Source organism: Acomys russatus, chromosome 2 (genome assembly GCF_903995435.1).
Source record: "Acomys russatus chromosome 2, mAcoRus1.1, whole genome shotgun sequence".
Taxonomy (NCBI): domain Eukaryota; kingdom Metazoa; phylum Chordata; class Mammalia; order Rodentia; family Muridae; genus Acomys; species Acomys russatus.
This window is the reverse complement of record NC_067138.1, coordinates 54495183-54511446: the sequence shown is the minus strand read 5'-3', so window position 1 is coordinate 54511446 and position 16264 is coordinate 54495183. Positions and strand designations below refer to the sequence as shown.

The 16264-nt window shown below is 43.4% G+C and overlaps 1 protein-coding gene across 1 annotated transcript in view; it reads right to left on the bottom strand.

Moving 5' to 3' along the window:
* The window catches only part of Mdn1 (midasin AAA ATPase 1), a 127424-nt gene extending 112664 nt beyond the window's left edge, over nucleotides 1–14760 (bottom strand). Inside the window, exons 1-10 of the mRNA XM_051161188.1 lie at nucleotides 14564–14760; nucleotides 9787–10013; nucleotides 7612–7836; nucleotides 6795–6902; nucleotides 6529–6721; nucleotides 4957–5199; nucleotides 4598–4729; nucleotides 3238–3341; nucleotides 1808–1922; nucleotides 405–589 (exon numbers count right to left, since the gene is read on the bottom strand). Of these exons, the coding sequence (XP_051017145.1) occupies nucleotides 405–589; nucleotides 1808–1922; nucleotides 3238–3341; nucleotides 4598–4729; nucleotides 4957–5199; nucleotides 6529–6721; nucleotides 6795–6902; nucleotides 7612–7836; nucleotides 9787–10013; nucleotides 14564–14665 (1634 nt within the window). The 5' untranslated portion in view covers nucleotides 14666–14760. The remainder of the gene's footprint in view (nucleotides 1–404; nucleotides 590–1807; nucleotides 1923–3237; nucleotides 3342–4597; nucleotides 4730–4956; nucleotides 5200–6528; nucleotides 6722–6794; nucleotides 6903–7611; nucleotides 7837–9786; nucleotides 10014–14563) is intronic.
* Between the last annotated feature and the right edge of the window lie 1504 nt (nucleotides 14761–16264).

Sequence of the window (16264 nt, the reverse complement as noted above, 5' to 3'; positions counted from 1 at the left end):
CTCTGTGAGTTCAAGGCTAGCCTTGTCAACATAGAGTTCCAGGACAGCCAGGGCTATATATAGAGAGACTCTGTCTCAAACCCTCACCATCACCACCACATAAAAATAAATAAAGTAAAAGCACCAATTTAAGTGAAATGTTGAATCTTTGTTTCAGAGCTACACAAGCTCTGTACGCCAGTCTGGTCCACAGGCCTGCTGATCCTGGAGGATGTTCTGGCCTCAGGCTCTTAGAATGCTAGAACTGCATACACATGACAGACCCTGCTCAATGGGATCTGAGCTCACGACGCAACCCACAGGTTTAATCTGTAAACTTGAACTGTCTGGATCATCTGCTTCTAAGAACTTGCCAGCAAAGCCATTCTTAAAATATCAATTGAAGGCAATACGTAGTCCAGTACCTTAAAGACAACTCTCTTCCCTCGAGGACTACTCTTCTGTTTTCTCTCTCAGCTTCTGAGACTTCCTGTGCTGCCTGTTCAGAGGCAACACTTGGACTACAATGTTTTTCTCCAGTAAGCTCAATATAAATATCAAGTAAGTGATCAGTTGCGGCCAAGAGGCTTGGGTATCTGCTCTGAAGAACCTGATTCGGGGAGAGAAATTCAACAGCTGGAGAAACTCTTAGAAGCACCTAACACATGGGCATGCAATTCAGCAGAAAAATGTGGCTCTGGTCTGGGCAAGGACCTGGACCCCAGCCCTAAGCATGGGGATGGGGAGAGCACACCAACTGCTGACACCAGTCCATCAAAAATAGTTTTCTCTGTTCCGGTTTCCAAGCACAGTGATTTGTGCCCTCACCTGTCCTTCTCCCACCCATTCGTCACACTTAAGTTCCTCATTGCCCAGCCTTCATACTAAATGAATGATCTAGCCATCTTAAATAGTTTAGAGAACAAAAGTCAGATACCCGAATAACCAAACCATAGGGACCCAAGTACAAGGAATTCATTCATTAAAGAATTCCTCAAGAAGTACTTTGTGTAATCCTGATTAAAATGCTATAAGCTTCAGCATGTAATTTTAGTAAAACGAACAACCAACCAGTTATAGGAAAGAAAATTAAAGCAGTCCACAAAAGAAGAGTCACTGACAAGAAGCAGTTGAAATTTAAAAGGTAGGAAGTAGAACTTTAAAGCACAACGTGCAGTCCTATTCATGTCCACAGCCACTGAGCACTGCAATGGTGGGCATCACATGCCGACTGCTGGTCCCCAGGCGTTACGAAATGATGGTGTGGCTACTCGCATCTGCTAGACAGGGAAACTCAAATAAAGAAGGAACCCTGAGTTCACCAGTCTTGTCTGAGAAGTGTTATCACCTTGCCAAAGGAACAATGTTGTCAGGGATGCTTGGGAGACCAACAAAGTTTCAAGGAGTAGAAAATGAGCCTGCAAGTCACAATGAGCCTGCAGGCGCTCGGGAGGCAGATGCAGACACATCTCTGTGAGTTCAAGGCCAGCTTGGTCTACAAAGTGATTGCAGGATAGCCAGGACTACACAAAGAAAGCCTGTCTCAAACAAACAAACAAAGTTAGGTGTGTACTGAGATTAATCTTTTGTAATAGCTGTTTAAAGTGTGGTATCTATAGTTCCAGGGCACTGGGTGTCTTCTTCTGAACTCCAATAAATAAACATATGGATGGATGGATGGGTGGTTGGTTTTGAATTCTAGATTTCAGATATTTCAATTAGGGGTGCCCTCTGTACTACTTCCTCTATTTCCACCTAAGTAGAACTTCTGGAATTTTCGTAACGAAACATAAAAATGAAAGCACTCTTACTCTCCAAAGCTGCATACCTCATTCAGCTCTTTCCTGTCCAGATTATGCAGGTGAACTCGGGTCCAGTATTTGTCTAGCATACTAGCATGACTGTTCAAAGGTCGATACCAACTTCCTCCGCAGCTCAAGAGCCTGCATTTTAAAAAAGAAAATACAAATAGTGACACATAAAATGATCAGATTTTATGTTGAGTTACAGTCAGCCTGCTTCATATGTAGGACATACCCAAGACCTATATGGATGACTGAAACCAGACAATAGAAAACATATATAGACGGCAATGGTAAAGTTTTATTAATTAGGCAAAGCAAGAGATGAAGAACAAGAATAAAGCATATTATTCTCACACCTGGGAGAAACTGGGGCTTGCTAATTTGAGTTTATGGCCAGCCTGCATTATGTAGCAAGTCTCTACATCAAAATTACAAAACTCTAAAATAATCAGTTTCAACAATATTATATAAGCTATAAATTTTTATTTCTGTATTTTTCCATTTAACATTTTAAAATCCTACTGAGCATCTAAAACCATGCTAAGTGAAATCATAGATAAATAGGGTGACTACTATATAATTCCTTACCCATAAATAAAAGCTGACATTTTAGTGCTAGATACTAATAGGTTAAGTAGCACAGATACAAAATTAAAGGCTGATATTTGAGTCATTTGAAAAAAGGGACTGCTGGGCATGGTGGTGCATGCCTGTAATCCCAACAGAGGCAGGCAGGTTGCTGTAAGTGAGTCCAGGACAGCCAGAGCTACACAGAGAAACTCAGTCCCCTACCCCTTTTTTGATGGAATTTTTATCAAATTATTTTTAAATTACTGGAAATAATGCTACTGTGCACTTAGATAATGATAGTTAACCAATGATAAGACACTTCTGTAAAGAATAAATAACTTCAGAAAAACACTTTTTTTTTTTTTTTTTTTTGCTTTTTCGAGTTTCTCTGTGTAGCTTTGGCTGTCCTGGACTCACTTTGGAGAACAGGCTGGCTGTGAACTCACAGAGATCCACCTGCCTCTGCTTCCCAAGTGCTGGGATTAAAGGCATGTGCCACCACACCTGGCTTCCTTCTTATTTTTAACACTTAATAGTAAGTTCTCTGCTTGCTACTAAAAGCCACACCTGGAAGTTATTACAAATTTCCAGATTGAGGGAGGGATATATATTAAATGTATTAAATGTCTATTCTAAACAAACTACATGCTTAAACATCCTGCCAAGAACATGTCATTATTTTTTTCTAATGTATAAGGAAAAGTCCAGTAATGTCCCATGCTCACTTAACTAAGACTACAAATGACAAAGCTAAAAATTGAATTCAGGTCTTTCTAAGTTGTCTGTAATTCCCTGAAGCCCCAGGGCTTTCTGGGATAAGTATTTCAGGCCCCAATAAACCCTTAATCAGTGATTTCAGACAGGGAAAGGCAGTCACACATACCTCCTGGTTGCAAATAACTGAAATGTAGGAGATACTTTCAGGCAGTCACCTTGGCCAGGAATCAAAAGCTCTCCATTTTCCAGAAGAGGGATCAGCACGGAAACCTAAATCACAAACCCCATTGAGAAAGTCATTGAGACAGAGGTTACAAACAAGCAAACCAACCATCTGTCTCCAAATGATGGACACATCCTTAAAGGAAACTCCATCCAGTTTCCACAATTCAAATTGGAATTTGTGTTTTCTAGCTATCTGCACTCCAGGACAACAGCTTATTTACTCCATACCCACTGAGTGCTTACTACGGCCCAGTAGCAAGAGAGTAGGATGAAAACAGATCGTAGGACCTTTAAAATCAAGGGTATTACAAGAGATGAGAGATGGAGTGGGATTATACTAATGGGGGGAGACCTCCCCTGTTCTGAGAAGGAGAGATGGGAAAGGGGGAAGAGGGTAGGGCTGGATAAAGAGGAGGGAGGGGGCTGCGGCAGAGACATAAACTGAATAAATAAGCTGAATCTAAAAAGAGATGAGAGATGTGCAAACGACCATAGAGCATGATAGGCTTAATTCAGAAGAATTCACTGGACCTGCTCCAAAGATAAAAAGACTCACTAAGTCTTAAAAGAATGAGCCAAAGCCAGCTAGACTTAGTGGCTCAGAAATAGCCCCCAACACATAGCCATTATTTGTCTTCTCCAGTATATAAAATTCAGTATGTACTTATTTTCAAGATTCATCTTATAAAAAAATTAAAATCAATCCCAAAGACCCTATCAAAAGAAAGACACCTCAGTACTTAGTACATCTTTATGGTCACAGTTTAAGGATTTCAGAGGAAACAAAGAGTGCCACTTCACTGCAGAAGTGATCTTTCTGTAAACCAAACTAGGCCACCATTGTGGTGTGCTCCAGCAATCACAGCAGATTCAAGATCAATTCCAATTCAAGGTCAGCATGGGCTACATAACAAAATATACAGCTGTATAATAAAAAGTGTCTCAAAAAAAAAAAAAAAAAAAAAAGAAAGAAAGCAAGCAAGCACAAGCAGTATTCATTCCTTCAGGGACAGATGCAGCACACTGTCATTGCCTCCCTCATGTGTCCTCATCCCTCTAGTCTGCAGCTGCCGCACCTGGGATGTTGATCTTACAGCCCTCAATGTCAAGAAATAGCACAAATGTTCAATAAATCCTCTATGAAACAGTCAAGTGAGGAACACAAGCTCTCAAGTCAGATTAGGCATGTCACTATGAACAGGTGTCCTTCAATCATGAAAAGCAATGACCACCAAGCCATTCCCAGGCACTTTGGACAAAAGACAGATGTGCACAGCAAAGGGCTTAGCTAGATGACATACCACATCTAAGGGAGCATAGTCAATGTCCTCCAGGAGGATCCAGTGACCTTTTGTGGCTGCCTGTGTCAGGGTGCCAGGTTGCCAGACAAACTCTCCAGGGACATCTGTACAGCGATACATGCCCAGTAGCATCTGTGGAAAGAGGTTAATTAGGAAATCGAACACCCGAGATAGCAAGGCGGCTTCCTTGACAAGTCCTAGAAAAGGTATTTCAACAAGGAAAGGAAGCATGTTAGATTTAAGCTTGTCCCAAAAGTCAGAAGGAAGGGCAATAACTATTCCTGTGTTCCCTTAGCAAAAACATTAGAAGCCTGGTATCTGCAAGCACACCAACCCAGCAGTACTTGCCACTTAATTACCTTGCTGTCTGTCTGATCTCCAAGCTGGACTTTAAGAAGCTGAGGAGGGTTCGTTCTACCTGTCATTGCAGCTAAATGTTCAACTAAGGAAGTTTTGCCGCTTCCTATTGGTCCTTCCAGCAACACAGCATTCTGAGAAGCCACTGCAACAGCAAGGGTCTGAAGATTCTTACACACAGACTTAACCAACACAAAGGACTTAAGAGCCAGCTCTCGTTCCCGTGAAGAGCTCCTGTCGCTTGTCTAAGGAGAAAAGTAAGAAACAAAGACTAATAAGAGAGACTGTCCCCCAAACGACAGTTAATTTCTGCAACAATGCTTCTACTGACCCTCATTAATCTGCAAGTGTGAGCCAAACTCAGAAGCATATGTTCTTCAGATTTTCAAACTTATTTTTGTGTAGAGCATTCTTAAATCACTTTATGTGTATGAGTATTTTGTACTTATGTCTAAGCACCACATGTGTACTTGCTGCCTGTGGCGCCCAGAAGAAGGCATCAGACCCTCTGGAGCTGGAGTCACATGCAGCTGTGGGCTGTTTGCTGGAAACTGAACTGCAATCCAATGCAAGAGCAGCAAGTGCTCTTCTGTGTGTTTGAGACAGAGTCTCACTCTATAGCCCTGACTGACCTCAAATTCACAAGAATCTCTCGTTTCCTAAGGCCTGGGATTAAAGACATGCGCAACCACGCTTGGCTCAGTAGCTGCTCTTAACATTGGAGTGATCTTTACAGTCCAGTGATAATTCCTAAATATATTTAAGAGCCTCATCAATCACCAGTGGCTTGTTTTATTTTTCTTTCAATATGCTATCATTTTATACATAAGATTAACAGCGCTGTAACTACAATTCCAGCATATCCAACACAAACTCTGACCTCTAAGAGATTCTGCACTCATGTGGTGCACAAACACACACTCAGGCACACATACCTACATATAAAAATTAAAAAGAAAATTTATAAAAACTTTAAAGATCACCAGTGCTGGAACTAGCAGTCTAGTTACATGTTAAGCGTGCATCTCTCGCACAGATGTAGAAACACACATGCACTAGAAGAGTGCACAGAGAGAATATATTATGTTTCAAATGATCTGCATTTTTCCAGTACAGTAAGAACTAATCTCTTGTTTTGCCGAGTGATCCTAGTCTAACCAATGTAAGTGCTTTTCCAAGCTAGCCTCCGTCTTTTAAGTCTCTTTCACCAGCAGCCTTGGTTTACTGTTTTGTTCTTTAGTATTTCTGAGGCAGAGCCTTACTGCATTATTTAAGCTGGCCTCAAGAGATTCTCCTGCCTCAGCCAACTGAAGAGCTGGGACCACAGCATGTCTGTGTAACTATACCCACCTTCAAATTTTGCTAAAGTTCATGGCATTTTATTTCTAATTTCAGATTTTAAAGAGATGGAGGGAATACCTGAGAAGAACTTGAGGTGAATTTATCTTCATTTCTCCCTCAACACTTCTAAACAAGAACATCACTTTAGTGTGTCACACACACTCATGGAGCCTGACCAAGGAAACTGAATAGTTGGGGTGTACAGAGCACAGCCCCTACTGAGGCCACAATACCTGTTCTGAAGGATCAGAAGGATGCTTGGGCAGCACCACACCACAGACAGCTGTCACGCTGGAAGAGAGGTCAGCTGAAACCAGGTGTCCCTGAATGTACTGAGGCTCCTCTCCCTTGTGCCAAAGGCAGGCTTTTGGGTTGGCTAAAACCAAGGCCTTTTCCAAGTCCTGCAGCTGAGCCTCTTCTAACAACCTGAGAGAAAAAGAGCTCCATGAAATCTCCACAGCAATGACCCAGCAGGACCCCCAGGAAGGCCGCTGCTTACCTCAACCTGAAATGCACCAACTCATCACTACTGAAAAGCTTCCTTAGGAAGGATAACTTATGCTCTTCATCCATGCAGGTCACCAAAGCAAGACAATTAGCTGTGTGCCTGAGGAAACAAAGCGGAACAACTCTGTTGGCCTACTGTTGACTAAGGAAGTACTTGTCAGCCGAGAAAGGGAAATCTTAACCATCACAACACACACGTGAGTGCACAAAACACAGAGCTAACATGACGACCTCGTTTGGCGGGACAGGGTAAAGGGTGAAACTCCATGTATATCACCTTTTTCTAAAGCAGCACTGGATGATTAAGGAGAAAGGGTAAGAACTAAAAATACAAGCTGGGTGTGGTGGCCAGGCCTGTGATCCCAGCACTCAGGAGGCAGAGGTAGGTGGATCTCTGTGAGTTCCAGGCCAGCCTGGTCTACAAAGTGAGTCTAGGGACAGCCAAAGCTACACACAGAAACTCTGTCTCAAATCCCCCCTCCCCCTCCAAAAAACCCAAACAAAACAAAAAAATTCAGAAAACAACAACAACAAAAAACTAAGAATACACAAGAACAAAAAGATCTGGGCTGGAGAGCTGGATCAGCAGTTACGAGCACTGGCTGCTCTTCCAGAGGACTGGACTGTAATTCCCAGCACCCACATAACAGCTCACAACTGTCCATAATTGCAATTCCTGGGATCCAACAAGCATATAGACAATACGCATACACATAAAATAAATAATTTAAGAAAAATATACCTAAAGGGCTTGCCTTTGTCCTCCCTGGCCCACACCCCCAAATCAGAAGCACAGGCTAAGCACATACCAGCGCACCAAAGCATCATGGCTCCTGAGGAGAGGGACACACACACTCCAGTCCCAGAGCTCCCGGAAGACCAGTTGCCTCTGCTGCAGAAATGTATGGGCTGCTTCCATTAGGTCCCGGAGCTTCATCCGCCTGCGTCCATAGCGCACTGGGTTAGCATCAGAACTCTCAAGGAAGAGTCTCTGAAACACTGGGTAGGTGTCCTTGAAATAGCGCAGGGCAAACCTTCAGGAGGGAAGACAGAATTGTCATTGTCTGGTACCTCAGATGTGGGGAGAATAATGCTGAAGCCATACAAGCCTCAAGACTTAAGCCAAGCCCTGGCACGAGACACCAACTGAGAATGTGCAAATTACCAAAAGCTTTACCCACAAAAGCAGAGCACATCTTGAGTGGTAATTACTGAATACACCCATTCAACATTATTGAATTCTCACTATGAGCCAGATATTATGTTACTACCTAGAGATAAAAAAAATTCTGGACCAGGCATGGTGGCACATGCCTTTAATCCCAGCACTTGGGAGGCAGAAGCAGGTGGATCTCTGTGAGTTCGAGGTCAGCCTGGTCTACAAAGTGAGTCTAGGAAAGCCAAGGCTAACACACAGAAATCCTGTCTCAAAAAGAAAAAAAAAATTCATGCTGTAACTCTTCTTGACATGATGCTGAACAAGGGAAAGCCACTTACTGAAACAGAAGAGAAACACAACAGAAATACAGAAATGCTCAGCTGAATCCGGGGGAGAAACCAGGTCCTTAGGGTGCAACTTAAAGCACACATACAGAGATCTTCCTAGGAGATCTCTCTCTCTCTCTCACACACACTTACACACACACACACACACACACACACACACAGAAATTTAAAAACACCTGGTGATAAACAAAACTATAATTGGGAAATTTATATCTAACAAGCAATCTCAAATTAGAAGAAAGTAAATACCAAATTGACAGAATATAAAATATAGAGTACAATAATAATAAAAGCCCATGTAACTAAAAGCTGATTAGAATTTCCAAAAACAACAACAAAATTGCACACCTTCATATGTGGGTGAGGAAAAAAGGAGCGAAGACGCAAATAATTAATATCAGGTGACTATACACCCAGAACTTCAAAGGTTAAGGCAGAAAAATTATTAAGTTCAAAGTCAGCAATTTTATAAATATATGAAAAGAACTAAAGGTATAGGTCCATGGCAGAACACTACCTAGCATGCAAAGGGCCTCAAGTTAAATCCCCAGCAACAAAAAGCAAGGGAAAAAATACACAACTTCTAAAATGACTGTGGTGACAGTTGCACATAACATGAATATACAAAAAGCCAATGATGCTCCTAACTATATATGAACTATGCAGTCATTAACTGCACACACATTAATGCATCAGTGTATACAACCTCCAATATGGGCACAAGATAAGTTATGTTTGAGAAAATGCTACCAAAGGTTTGAGGTTCGTTGCTTACCAAAAACCTGGGACAGAAATTGGTAAAATCAAATGAGTTAAGTTACAGTTTGAACCAGACCAACAGGCTGCACTAACTGAATTCAGTGGGTTATAAATACAAACAAAAATGGACACAAAGCAGGGACAGGGATGTGTTGGGGCAGCTGAGGAGAGCTGCGAGGCTCGGCTAGCACACGGGCCGAGCCTCAAAGCTCTCGAGGCATTCTTGGGAGAAAATAAAAGGGACCTTTGACCTCAAGGTCCGTCCATTACAAGTAGCGCCTGGACTGGCTTGCTAAAAGTGGTACCCAGGCCACCCATTGGACACTGAACACCCAGTAAAAGCTAGTGAGGAAATGGCTCAGGGGTTAAGCACTTGCCACCAAGTCTGAACATGTGAATTCAACTCCCAGCAAACACATGGTGGAAGGAGATATGTGACCCCAATCTGTGCTGACCTGTGTGCCACCCTCTATGGAATTAAAAAGAAAGAAAGAAAGAAAGAAAGAAAGAAAGAAAGAAAGAAAGAAAGGTAGGTAATTAAAAAATGCTTAAAAAAACAAAAATCACAGGAGTATTGCTATATAGTCGAGGCTAACCCCAAACTCACGAGCCTCTCACCTCAACCCCCCAAGTGGTTTGGTTACAGCAAGACCCACCCCAAAAGACGTGAGAAAAGAGGTTATCACCTCACAGAGAAACATGAAGCAAGCGCTACTCACGGAAGAACGTCAGGATGGCTGCCGATGAGTCTGCTCATTGACACACTGAGACGCTCGTGCAGATCGTGGTTGACTTGGCCTCCAGTTTTAATGGCTTCAGAATTTCTTTCCAGCAAATCCAAAAGGATAGGGCGCAACTGGTGAGCAATCAAGAGTGCATGGTCCTTATCCAGGAGCAGCTGTGCCAAGGAATTCAGGATGCTCTGGCGGTCCTGAGGTGTCCACACCTGAGTGAGAAGCCAGACAAATCTCTCCATAAACAAAATATTCTTTAGTACTGGAAGATCAGAAATCTAGCAAGAGTCAAAACACTGATTTCTAATTTGTTTAAGTAAGTTCACAGTAAAACAAGTATGGTTTTGTTACAATAAAAGTTTAGAGTTTGTTTGTTACTGAGAGCTCCAGTCCACTGAGGTTCTAGACAAGAAAACCAACACTTGGGATTCTCTTTTAAATGTTATGCAACTTCAGCTCGACAGTAAATGTTGCAGGGTCTCAACACTGTCCAAGGAATGTAACACACGAGTGTTCCTGCCTACTTTGCTTCTCAATGAAAACCTAACTCTGTGGTTACTTCCAGGCATATGGATCACACCTGTAAGGAAAGACACACAGGGCTGAAGAGATGGCTCATCAGTTAAGAGCACCGACTGCTCTTCCAGAGGACTGCGGTTCAATTCCAAGCACCCACATGGCTCACAACCATGTATAATACGAACTGATGCCCTCTTCTAGCCTGCAGTTGTATATGCAGATAGAGCAGTCATATTCATTAAAAAAGACAAACATATGAAGAAAAGGTCTGGCTGTAGCTTAGAGACAGCTCAGTTATAGTTGGTACCCAGCACACAGTAGGCTCTGGCTTCAATTCCCAAATTTAAAAAAAAAAAAGATGAAGATAAAATAAACCAACCTAAAATTAGGAAAACAAAATCAGCATTAATGAGAGCCACTGGGGCAGCCTCATGGTTGCTTCCTCCACTTTCTCACTTTTCTTCACAAAGCTGGAGTAAGTTTTATTTGGGCGGTTAAGACACAACCTAGTCTAAGGAACGCTCAAGACATTGATTAAACTACCACATACTGGGCCAGCAAGATGGCTCAGCAGGTAAAGGTGATTCAGTTGCTTTGCTCTAATGACTAGTGTTAGGTCTCAGCCCAAGCAAGACAAGTCTCACTCAGTGCCTATGGCTCCTCCCAGCACTTCTCAGGGAACCTTCTGCCCTAACCCTCTCTCTCCCTCCCAGAAGCTCCCCCACCCACCCAAGCCTGCTCCATATATAACTCAGACATTTGGGCACCTGAAGGCCTGAGGCTGCCTTTCTTGCTCCCCCATCCCTTCTCTCCTCTCATGGTCCAATTTAGTCTGCTGGCCATGTTCAGCCTGGACTATTCCCTTGGCCTGCTTTCTTCCTCATAGCCACAGTAAAAATCTTCTCTATACTTTAGGAGTAGTCATGTCCTCTTCCTTTCATTTTTTCATTCAATCTGTCATCAAACTGTCTAGCAAGTACAATCTCTGGATTTAACTGTGGCATCAAATGAAATTAAATGAACAAACAATAAAAAATAAAATATAGAACAAAGTGTGGTGAGACAAGCTTGTAGACATGGATACTCTGGAGTCTGAGGCCTGGTGGGTGTTTCAAGTCTAGTCTGGAAAACATAGCAAGACCCTGTCTAAATATTACTATTATTATAACTCATAAAGATAGAAATAAACTAGGGTTGGGCTGTTTAATGACAGAGAGCTTGCCGAGCATAGTGAAGCCTGGGTTAGAGCCCAACCCTAGAAAAAAATATTAAAATAACAATTGCCTCAGCTGTTTGTCCACCACTCAGCGCTGGGCACTGCTGGTAAATTCCTTACCTACATTTTCTAGTTAATAGAGCAGTCGTATGTATAGTTACCATAGCAAACACTTTATCCATGGCAATTATAGTCCTCAAGGCATTTTTTTCCTCACAGCAGCCCATAAATTGGAGACAATCACCCCCATTTTACAGATTAAGAACTGAAGAAAAAGTTTGAGGCCAGTTTGGGCCACAAAGACGGCCCGAGGGGTTGATACTTCCGGAAGTTGTATTGTTTTGCTGTGGCAGTACTTGGGTTCAACCCTAATGTACGCTCTAGGCACAGACCCCTCACTGACCTACACAATCAGCCCAGAGTTCCTGCTTCTAACTACAGCTCCTAGTCTACAACTGTTCTATTATGGGTTTAATCAAGAAACAAAGATAGGAGTTAAGTAACTTGCTGGGTGGTGGCGCATGCCTTTAATCCCAGCACTCGGAAGGCAAGGCAGGCAGATCTCTGGAAGTGTGAGGCCATTATGGCCTAGAGAGTGAGTTCCAAGACAGCAAATGCTACAGAGAAACTGTCTTGAAAAACAAAAACAATATACAAACAAACAAAAAAGAAGCTAAGTAACTTGCAGAGGAGCACAAATGCAATTAAATATAAGAAATGGAGAGGGATAGAGAGGTGGCTCAGCAGTTAAAGAGCTCTTGTTCCTGCAGGACTGGGGTTCCATTCCTAACACCCACATGGCAGCTCACAACCACCTGTTACTCCAGTCCCAGGGGATCCATCCAATACCTCCTTTTGACTTCTGCTGGCACCAGGCATGCACATGGTGCACATATATACATGCACTAATAAACATAAAATAACACCGCGGAGGAGGGAGAGTGAGAGGGAGAGGGAGAAGAAGAATGAGACTATGTGGAGGTCTGGCTCAGCAGTTAAACACATGCACTGCCCTTCTAGAAGTTGGGTTTCCAGCTCCAAAACCAAGCAGCTCACAATCACCTACCGGAACCTAGGGCGGAGGCAGAGGCAGGCGGATCTCTGTGAGTTCGAGGCCAGGCTGGTCTATAAAGTGAGTTCAGGATAGCCAAGACTGTTAAACAGAGAAATCCTTTCTCAAAAAAACAAAAACAAAAAAACAAAAAAGGAAAAGAAACAAAGAAAATAAGCCCACTATAGTGGCATACACCTGCAATGCACTTGGAAGATAAGAGGCAGGAGAATTGAGAAATCAAGTTCATCCTTAGACATATGGCAAGTTGGAGGCCAACCTGGGCTGCAGGAAACCTTAGTTTCTTGCCTCAAAAAATAAATAACTTAGCCGAGCTGTGGTGGCACACGCCTTTAATCCCAGCACTCGGGAGGCAGAGGCAGGCGATCGCTATGAGTTCAAGGCCAGCCTGGTCTACAAAGCGAGTCCAAGACAGCCAAAACTACACAGAGAGACCCTGTCTCGAAAAACAAACAACAACAACAACAAAAAAGTAAATAACTTAAAACAAAAGTAATACCAAGGCCAGGGAGGGTGGCACATGCCTTTAATCCCAATACTCAGGAGGCAGAGGCAGTTGGATCTATGAGTTCCAGACCAATGCAGTGTACACAGCAAGTTCTAGGCCAGCCATCTCAAAAAACAAACAAAAAACCAAACCAAACAAACAGGCACTGTGCAGGTAAGCTCCAGAATGACCCCACCCACCCAGGATGGAGTGAATTTTTCCTCTTTGCAGAGTGGACACTGGTTAGAGTCCTCTCAGTGGCATTATGGCATTCCTCAACAAGAGCAGGTGGCTTTCCACAGCCACAGAGCATTTAGAGATGCCCCACAGTTCCCTGGGACAAGGGGGAAGATACCCCGTCTTTTAATTCCTCTGACCACCTCAGTGTAGACCTCCAAATACGGTTATTCACCTAGAGGTGTACTAGCTATTATTTTTACCTACTCTGTAATATTTAGTTGAAGCTTGAGCAAAAATTAAACACTTTTAAAATAAACTGGATTAGACACACCTAAGTCTGTTACAGCTGGAGTCTGGGCTCATCCTGTAGTGTTTAGCCAGATACAGAGGAGTGGTTCTCAACCTTCCTAATGCTGCAGCCCTTTAATACCTTTCTTCATGTTGTGGTGACCCCAACCATAAAATTACTTTCATTGCTGCTTCATAACTGTAATTTTGCCATTGTTATGAATCGTATTGTAATATCTGTGTTTTCCGATGGTCTCAAGTGACCCATATAGGTCGTGACCCAGAGGTTGAGAATCAGTGGATCTGTTATACTGTTGATTACTAAAACAACAGAGTATATATGTATATATGCATTTATGATTGGATGAGTTTTACAAAACAAAACAAAAACCCTGATTTTCTAGTCTCAAACTTACAGGTAAGAGTAGTAGGGAAAGATAAAGGGAAATTAAAACGCAAAGTGAAAAGTTACTTAGTAAGGATGCTTAACTCAGGCAGTAGTCATTAAGGCAAGCTCTTGAAAATCCTGGACCCGTTTGGCAAAAAAATTTTTCACCTCCCAATTCCTAAATTTAGCTGTCCTGTTTTGACCTTCAGTTGTTTGTTACAAACCGTCTCCGAAGTAGATAGAAAACCCCCTGGTGTAAAGACCATATTTATCTGTCTCCTCAGTGCTGCACTTGAGACCCAGAAGAAATGCCACGGATGTCCGTCAATGGACCAAACAGACGGGACGAAGTCAAAAAGAAAAACAAGCTAGCAAGCAAACGAGGGGCGGGGAAAGATAAGGGGGTGGCTTAGGCAATGCACGTGTCTGGGGGGCGCAGACGCAGTCTCGCAGAAAAACCAACTGGCTTTCTTTCGAAAAGGTATGCTCTTCCCCACAGCCTACGCGCCGGGCAGAGGGCGAGAGAAGGGAAGCTGACCCCGAAAAACAAAGGCCCTTTCCCGGGAGTCCGCGCTCACCCGCCCGGGCCCGCCTCCCTTCGCCCATGCTCACCGGCTTGGTCAGGAACCTGCTCAGCTCACCGCGGGTCTTCTCGTTCTTGGTGGCAATTAGCCGCAGCGGGCCGGCCACAAGCTCCATGGAGAGGTGCTCCATGGTCTCCAGCCGCACCCACCAGGCCGCGGGGTCACCGCCAGGTACGGACCGAGGGAAGGAAACCCCCGAGAGCAGGCAAGAGGACGCACACGTGGTGAGAGACTCCACGCTTGCGTCATCAGCCAGCGACCGCAACTGCGGCGGCGCTACTACTGCCACGCCCACCTCAGCGGAAGTGTGTCACGGCCTCTCTGCTGATAGTAGGAAGGAAAACGGAAATAGCTTTTGAGGCTTGAAGGCTGATGATGGATGGCTTCCCTCTGGTGTATGGCCGGACAGAAACAGATTTCCCCAAAGGAGGAGCTGCAGGAGCCTGAGACCTAAGCGCACGGTGACTTACTCTGTATCAATACAGATCCTGTGTGAACTATAAGCAGATTCGCCCTCCAAGATTGTTGCTCACAGAAAAGTGACTTACTGTGAGAAAACAGCCCTTGATGTATTTTTCTTACAAATACTGGAAATAATTGCTCAATTAAAAAGGGGGAGCGAGATGGCTTAGTAGGTATAGGCTCTTGTGACGCATGCCTGATGACCTGAGTTTGATCTACCGAACCCATGTCAAGGTAGAAGAACCAACTACAAAGTTGAATTGTGACCGCCACTTAGCACATGTGGGCTTTCTCTCTCTCTCTCTCTCTCTCTCTCTCTCTCTCTCTCTCTCTCTCTCTCTCTCTCTCTCTCTCTCTCTCTCTCTCTCACACACACACACACACACACACACACACACACACATTTGGCTCCTGAGTCCACTGTGTCCCTGGTCATGATCAATCTTGGGGTATGTGTTCATAAACCATATCTGACCGAGATTGGTGTCTGAGTGGTTTGTGCATCTATTCTTGGACTAAAATATAATGGTGATTCAGGGGGGGAAATGCGGATTGTACAAAATTAAAATTGTGAATATGAAGATCATGAACAAGCTCAACCAATGATGGTCATCAAACAAAATGTCATCTTGAGAGAGCATTTACAGTAAAGAAACCCAGCACCAACATAGGGCAGCTTACAACCATCTGTAACTCCATCGCCAGGGGATCCAGCGCCTCTTCTGGCCTGTGTGAACGAACGCACACACAAGAGTTTTGAGCCGGTTTCTCTGTGTAGCCCTGGCTGTGCTGGAACTCCCTCTACTGTAGACCAGGCTGGCCTCGAACTCAGATCTACTTGCCTCTGAGTGCTGAGGCTGAAGGTGTGGCTTTAATGCCTTGCTCCCCCTCCCTCCCCCCGCAGGGAGAACCATCTAGACAGCTTAGCAGGTAAAAGGTGCTTTTCTCAAAAGTCTGACAACCTGATTTCAATCTCCGAAACCCACACAAAGAATTTAAATAGATCCAGTTACTCTAGTACTTTTAAAAACTTTTAAAGTGTTTTCTTACTGTCTTTAGTACTCACAAATTTCAGCCTATGTCTAGATGTAGTCTCTCTCACTTAGAAGCATATGGGTCTATTTCTATTTTAACTTTGCCTATTCTTTCAGTATCAGCATATCTACTTCTGTCCTCAGTATTAGTTAAATGTGCTTTTCTTCTGGCTTCTCTTTAGGAGTTTTTTGACCTGATTTTTCAGCTTACTCATTCTTTATCTATTTTTACC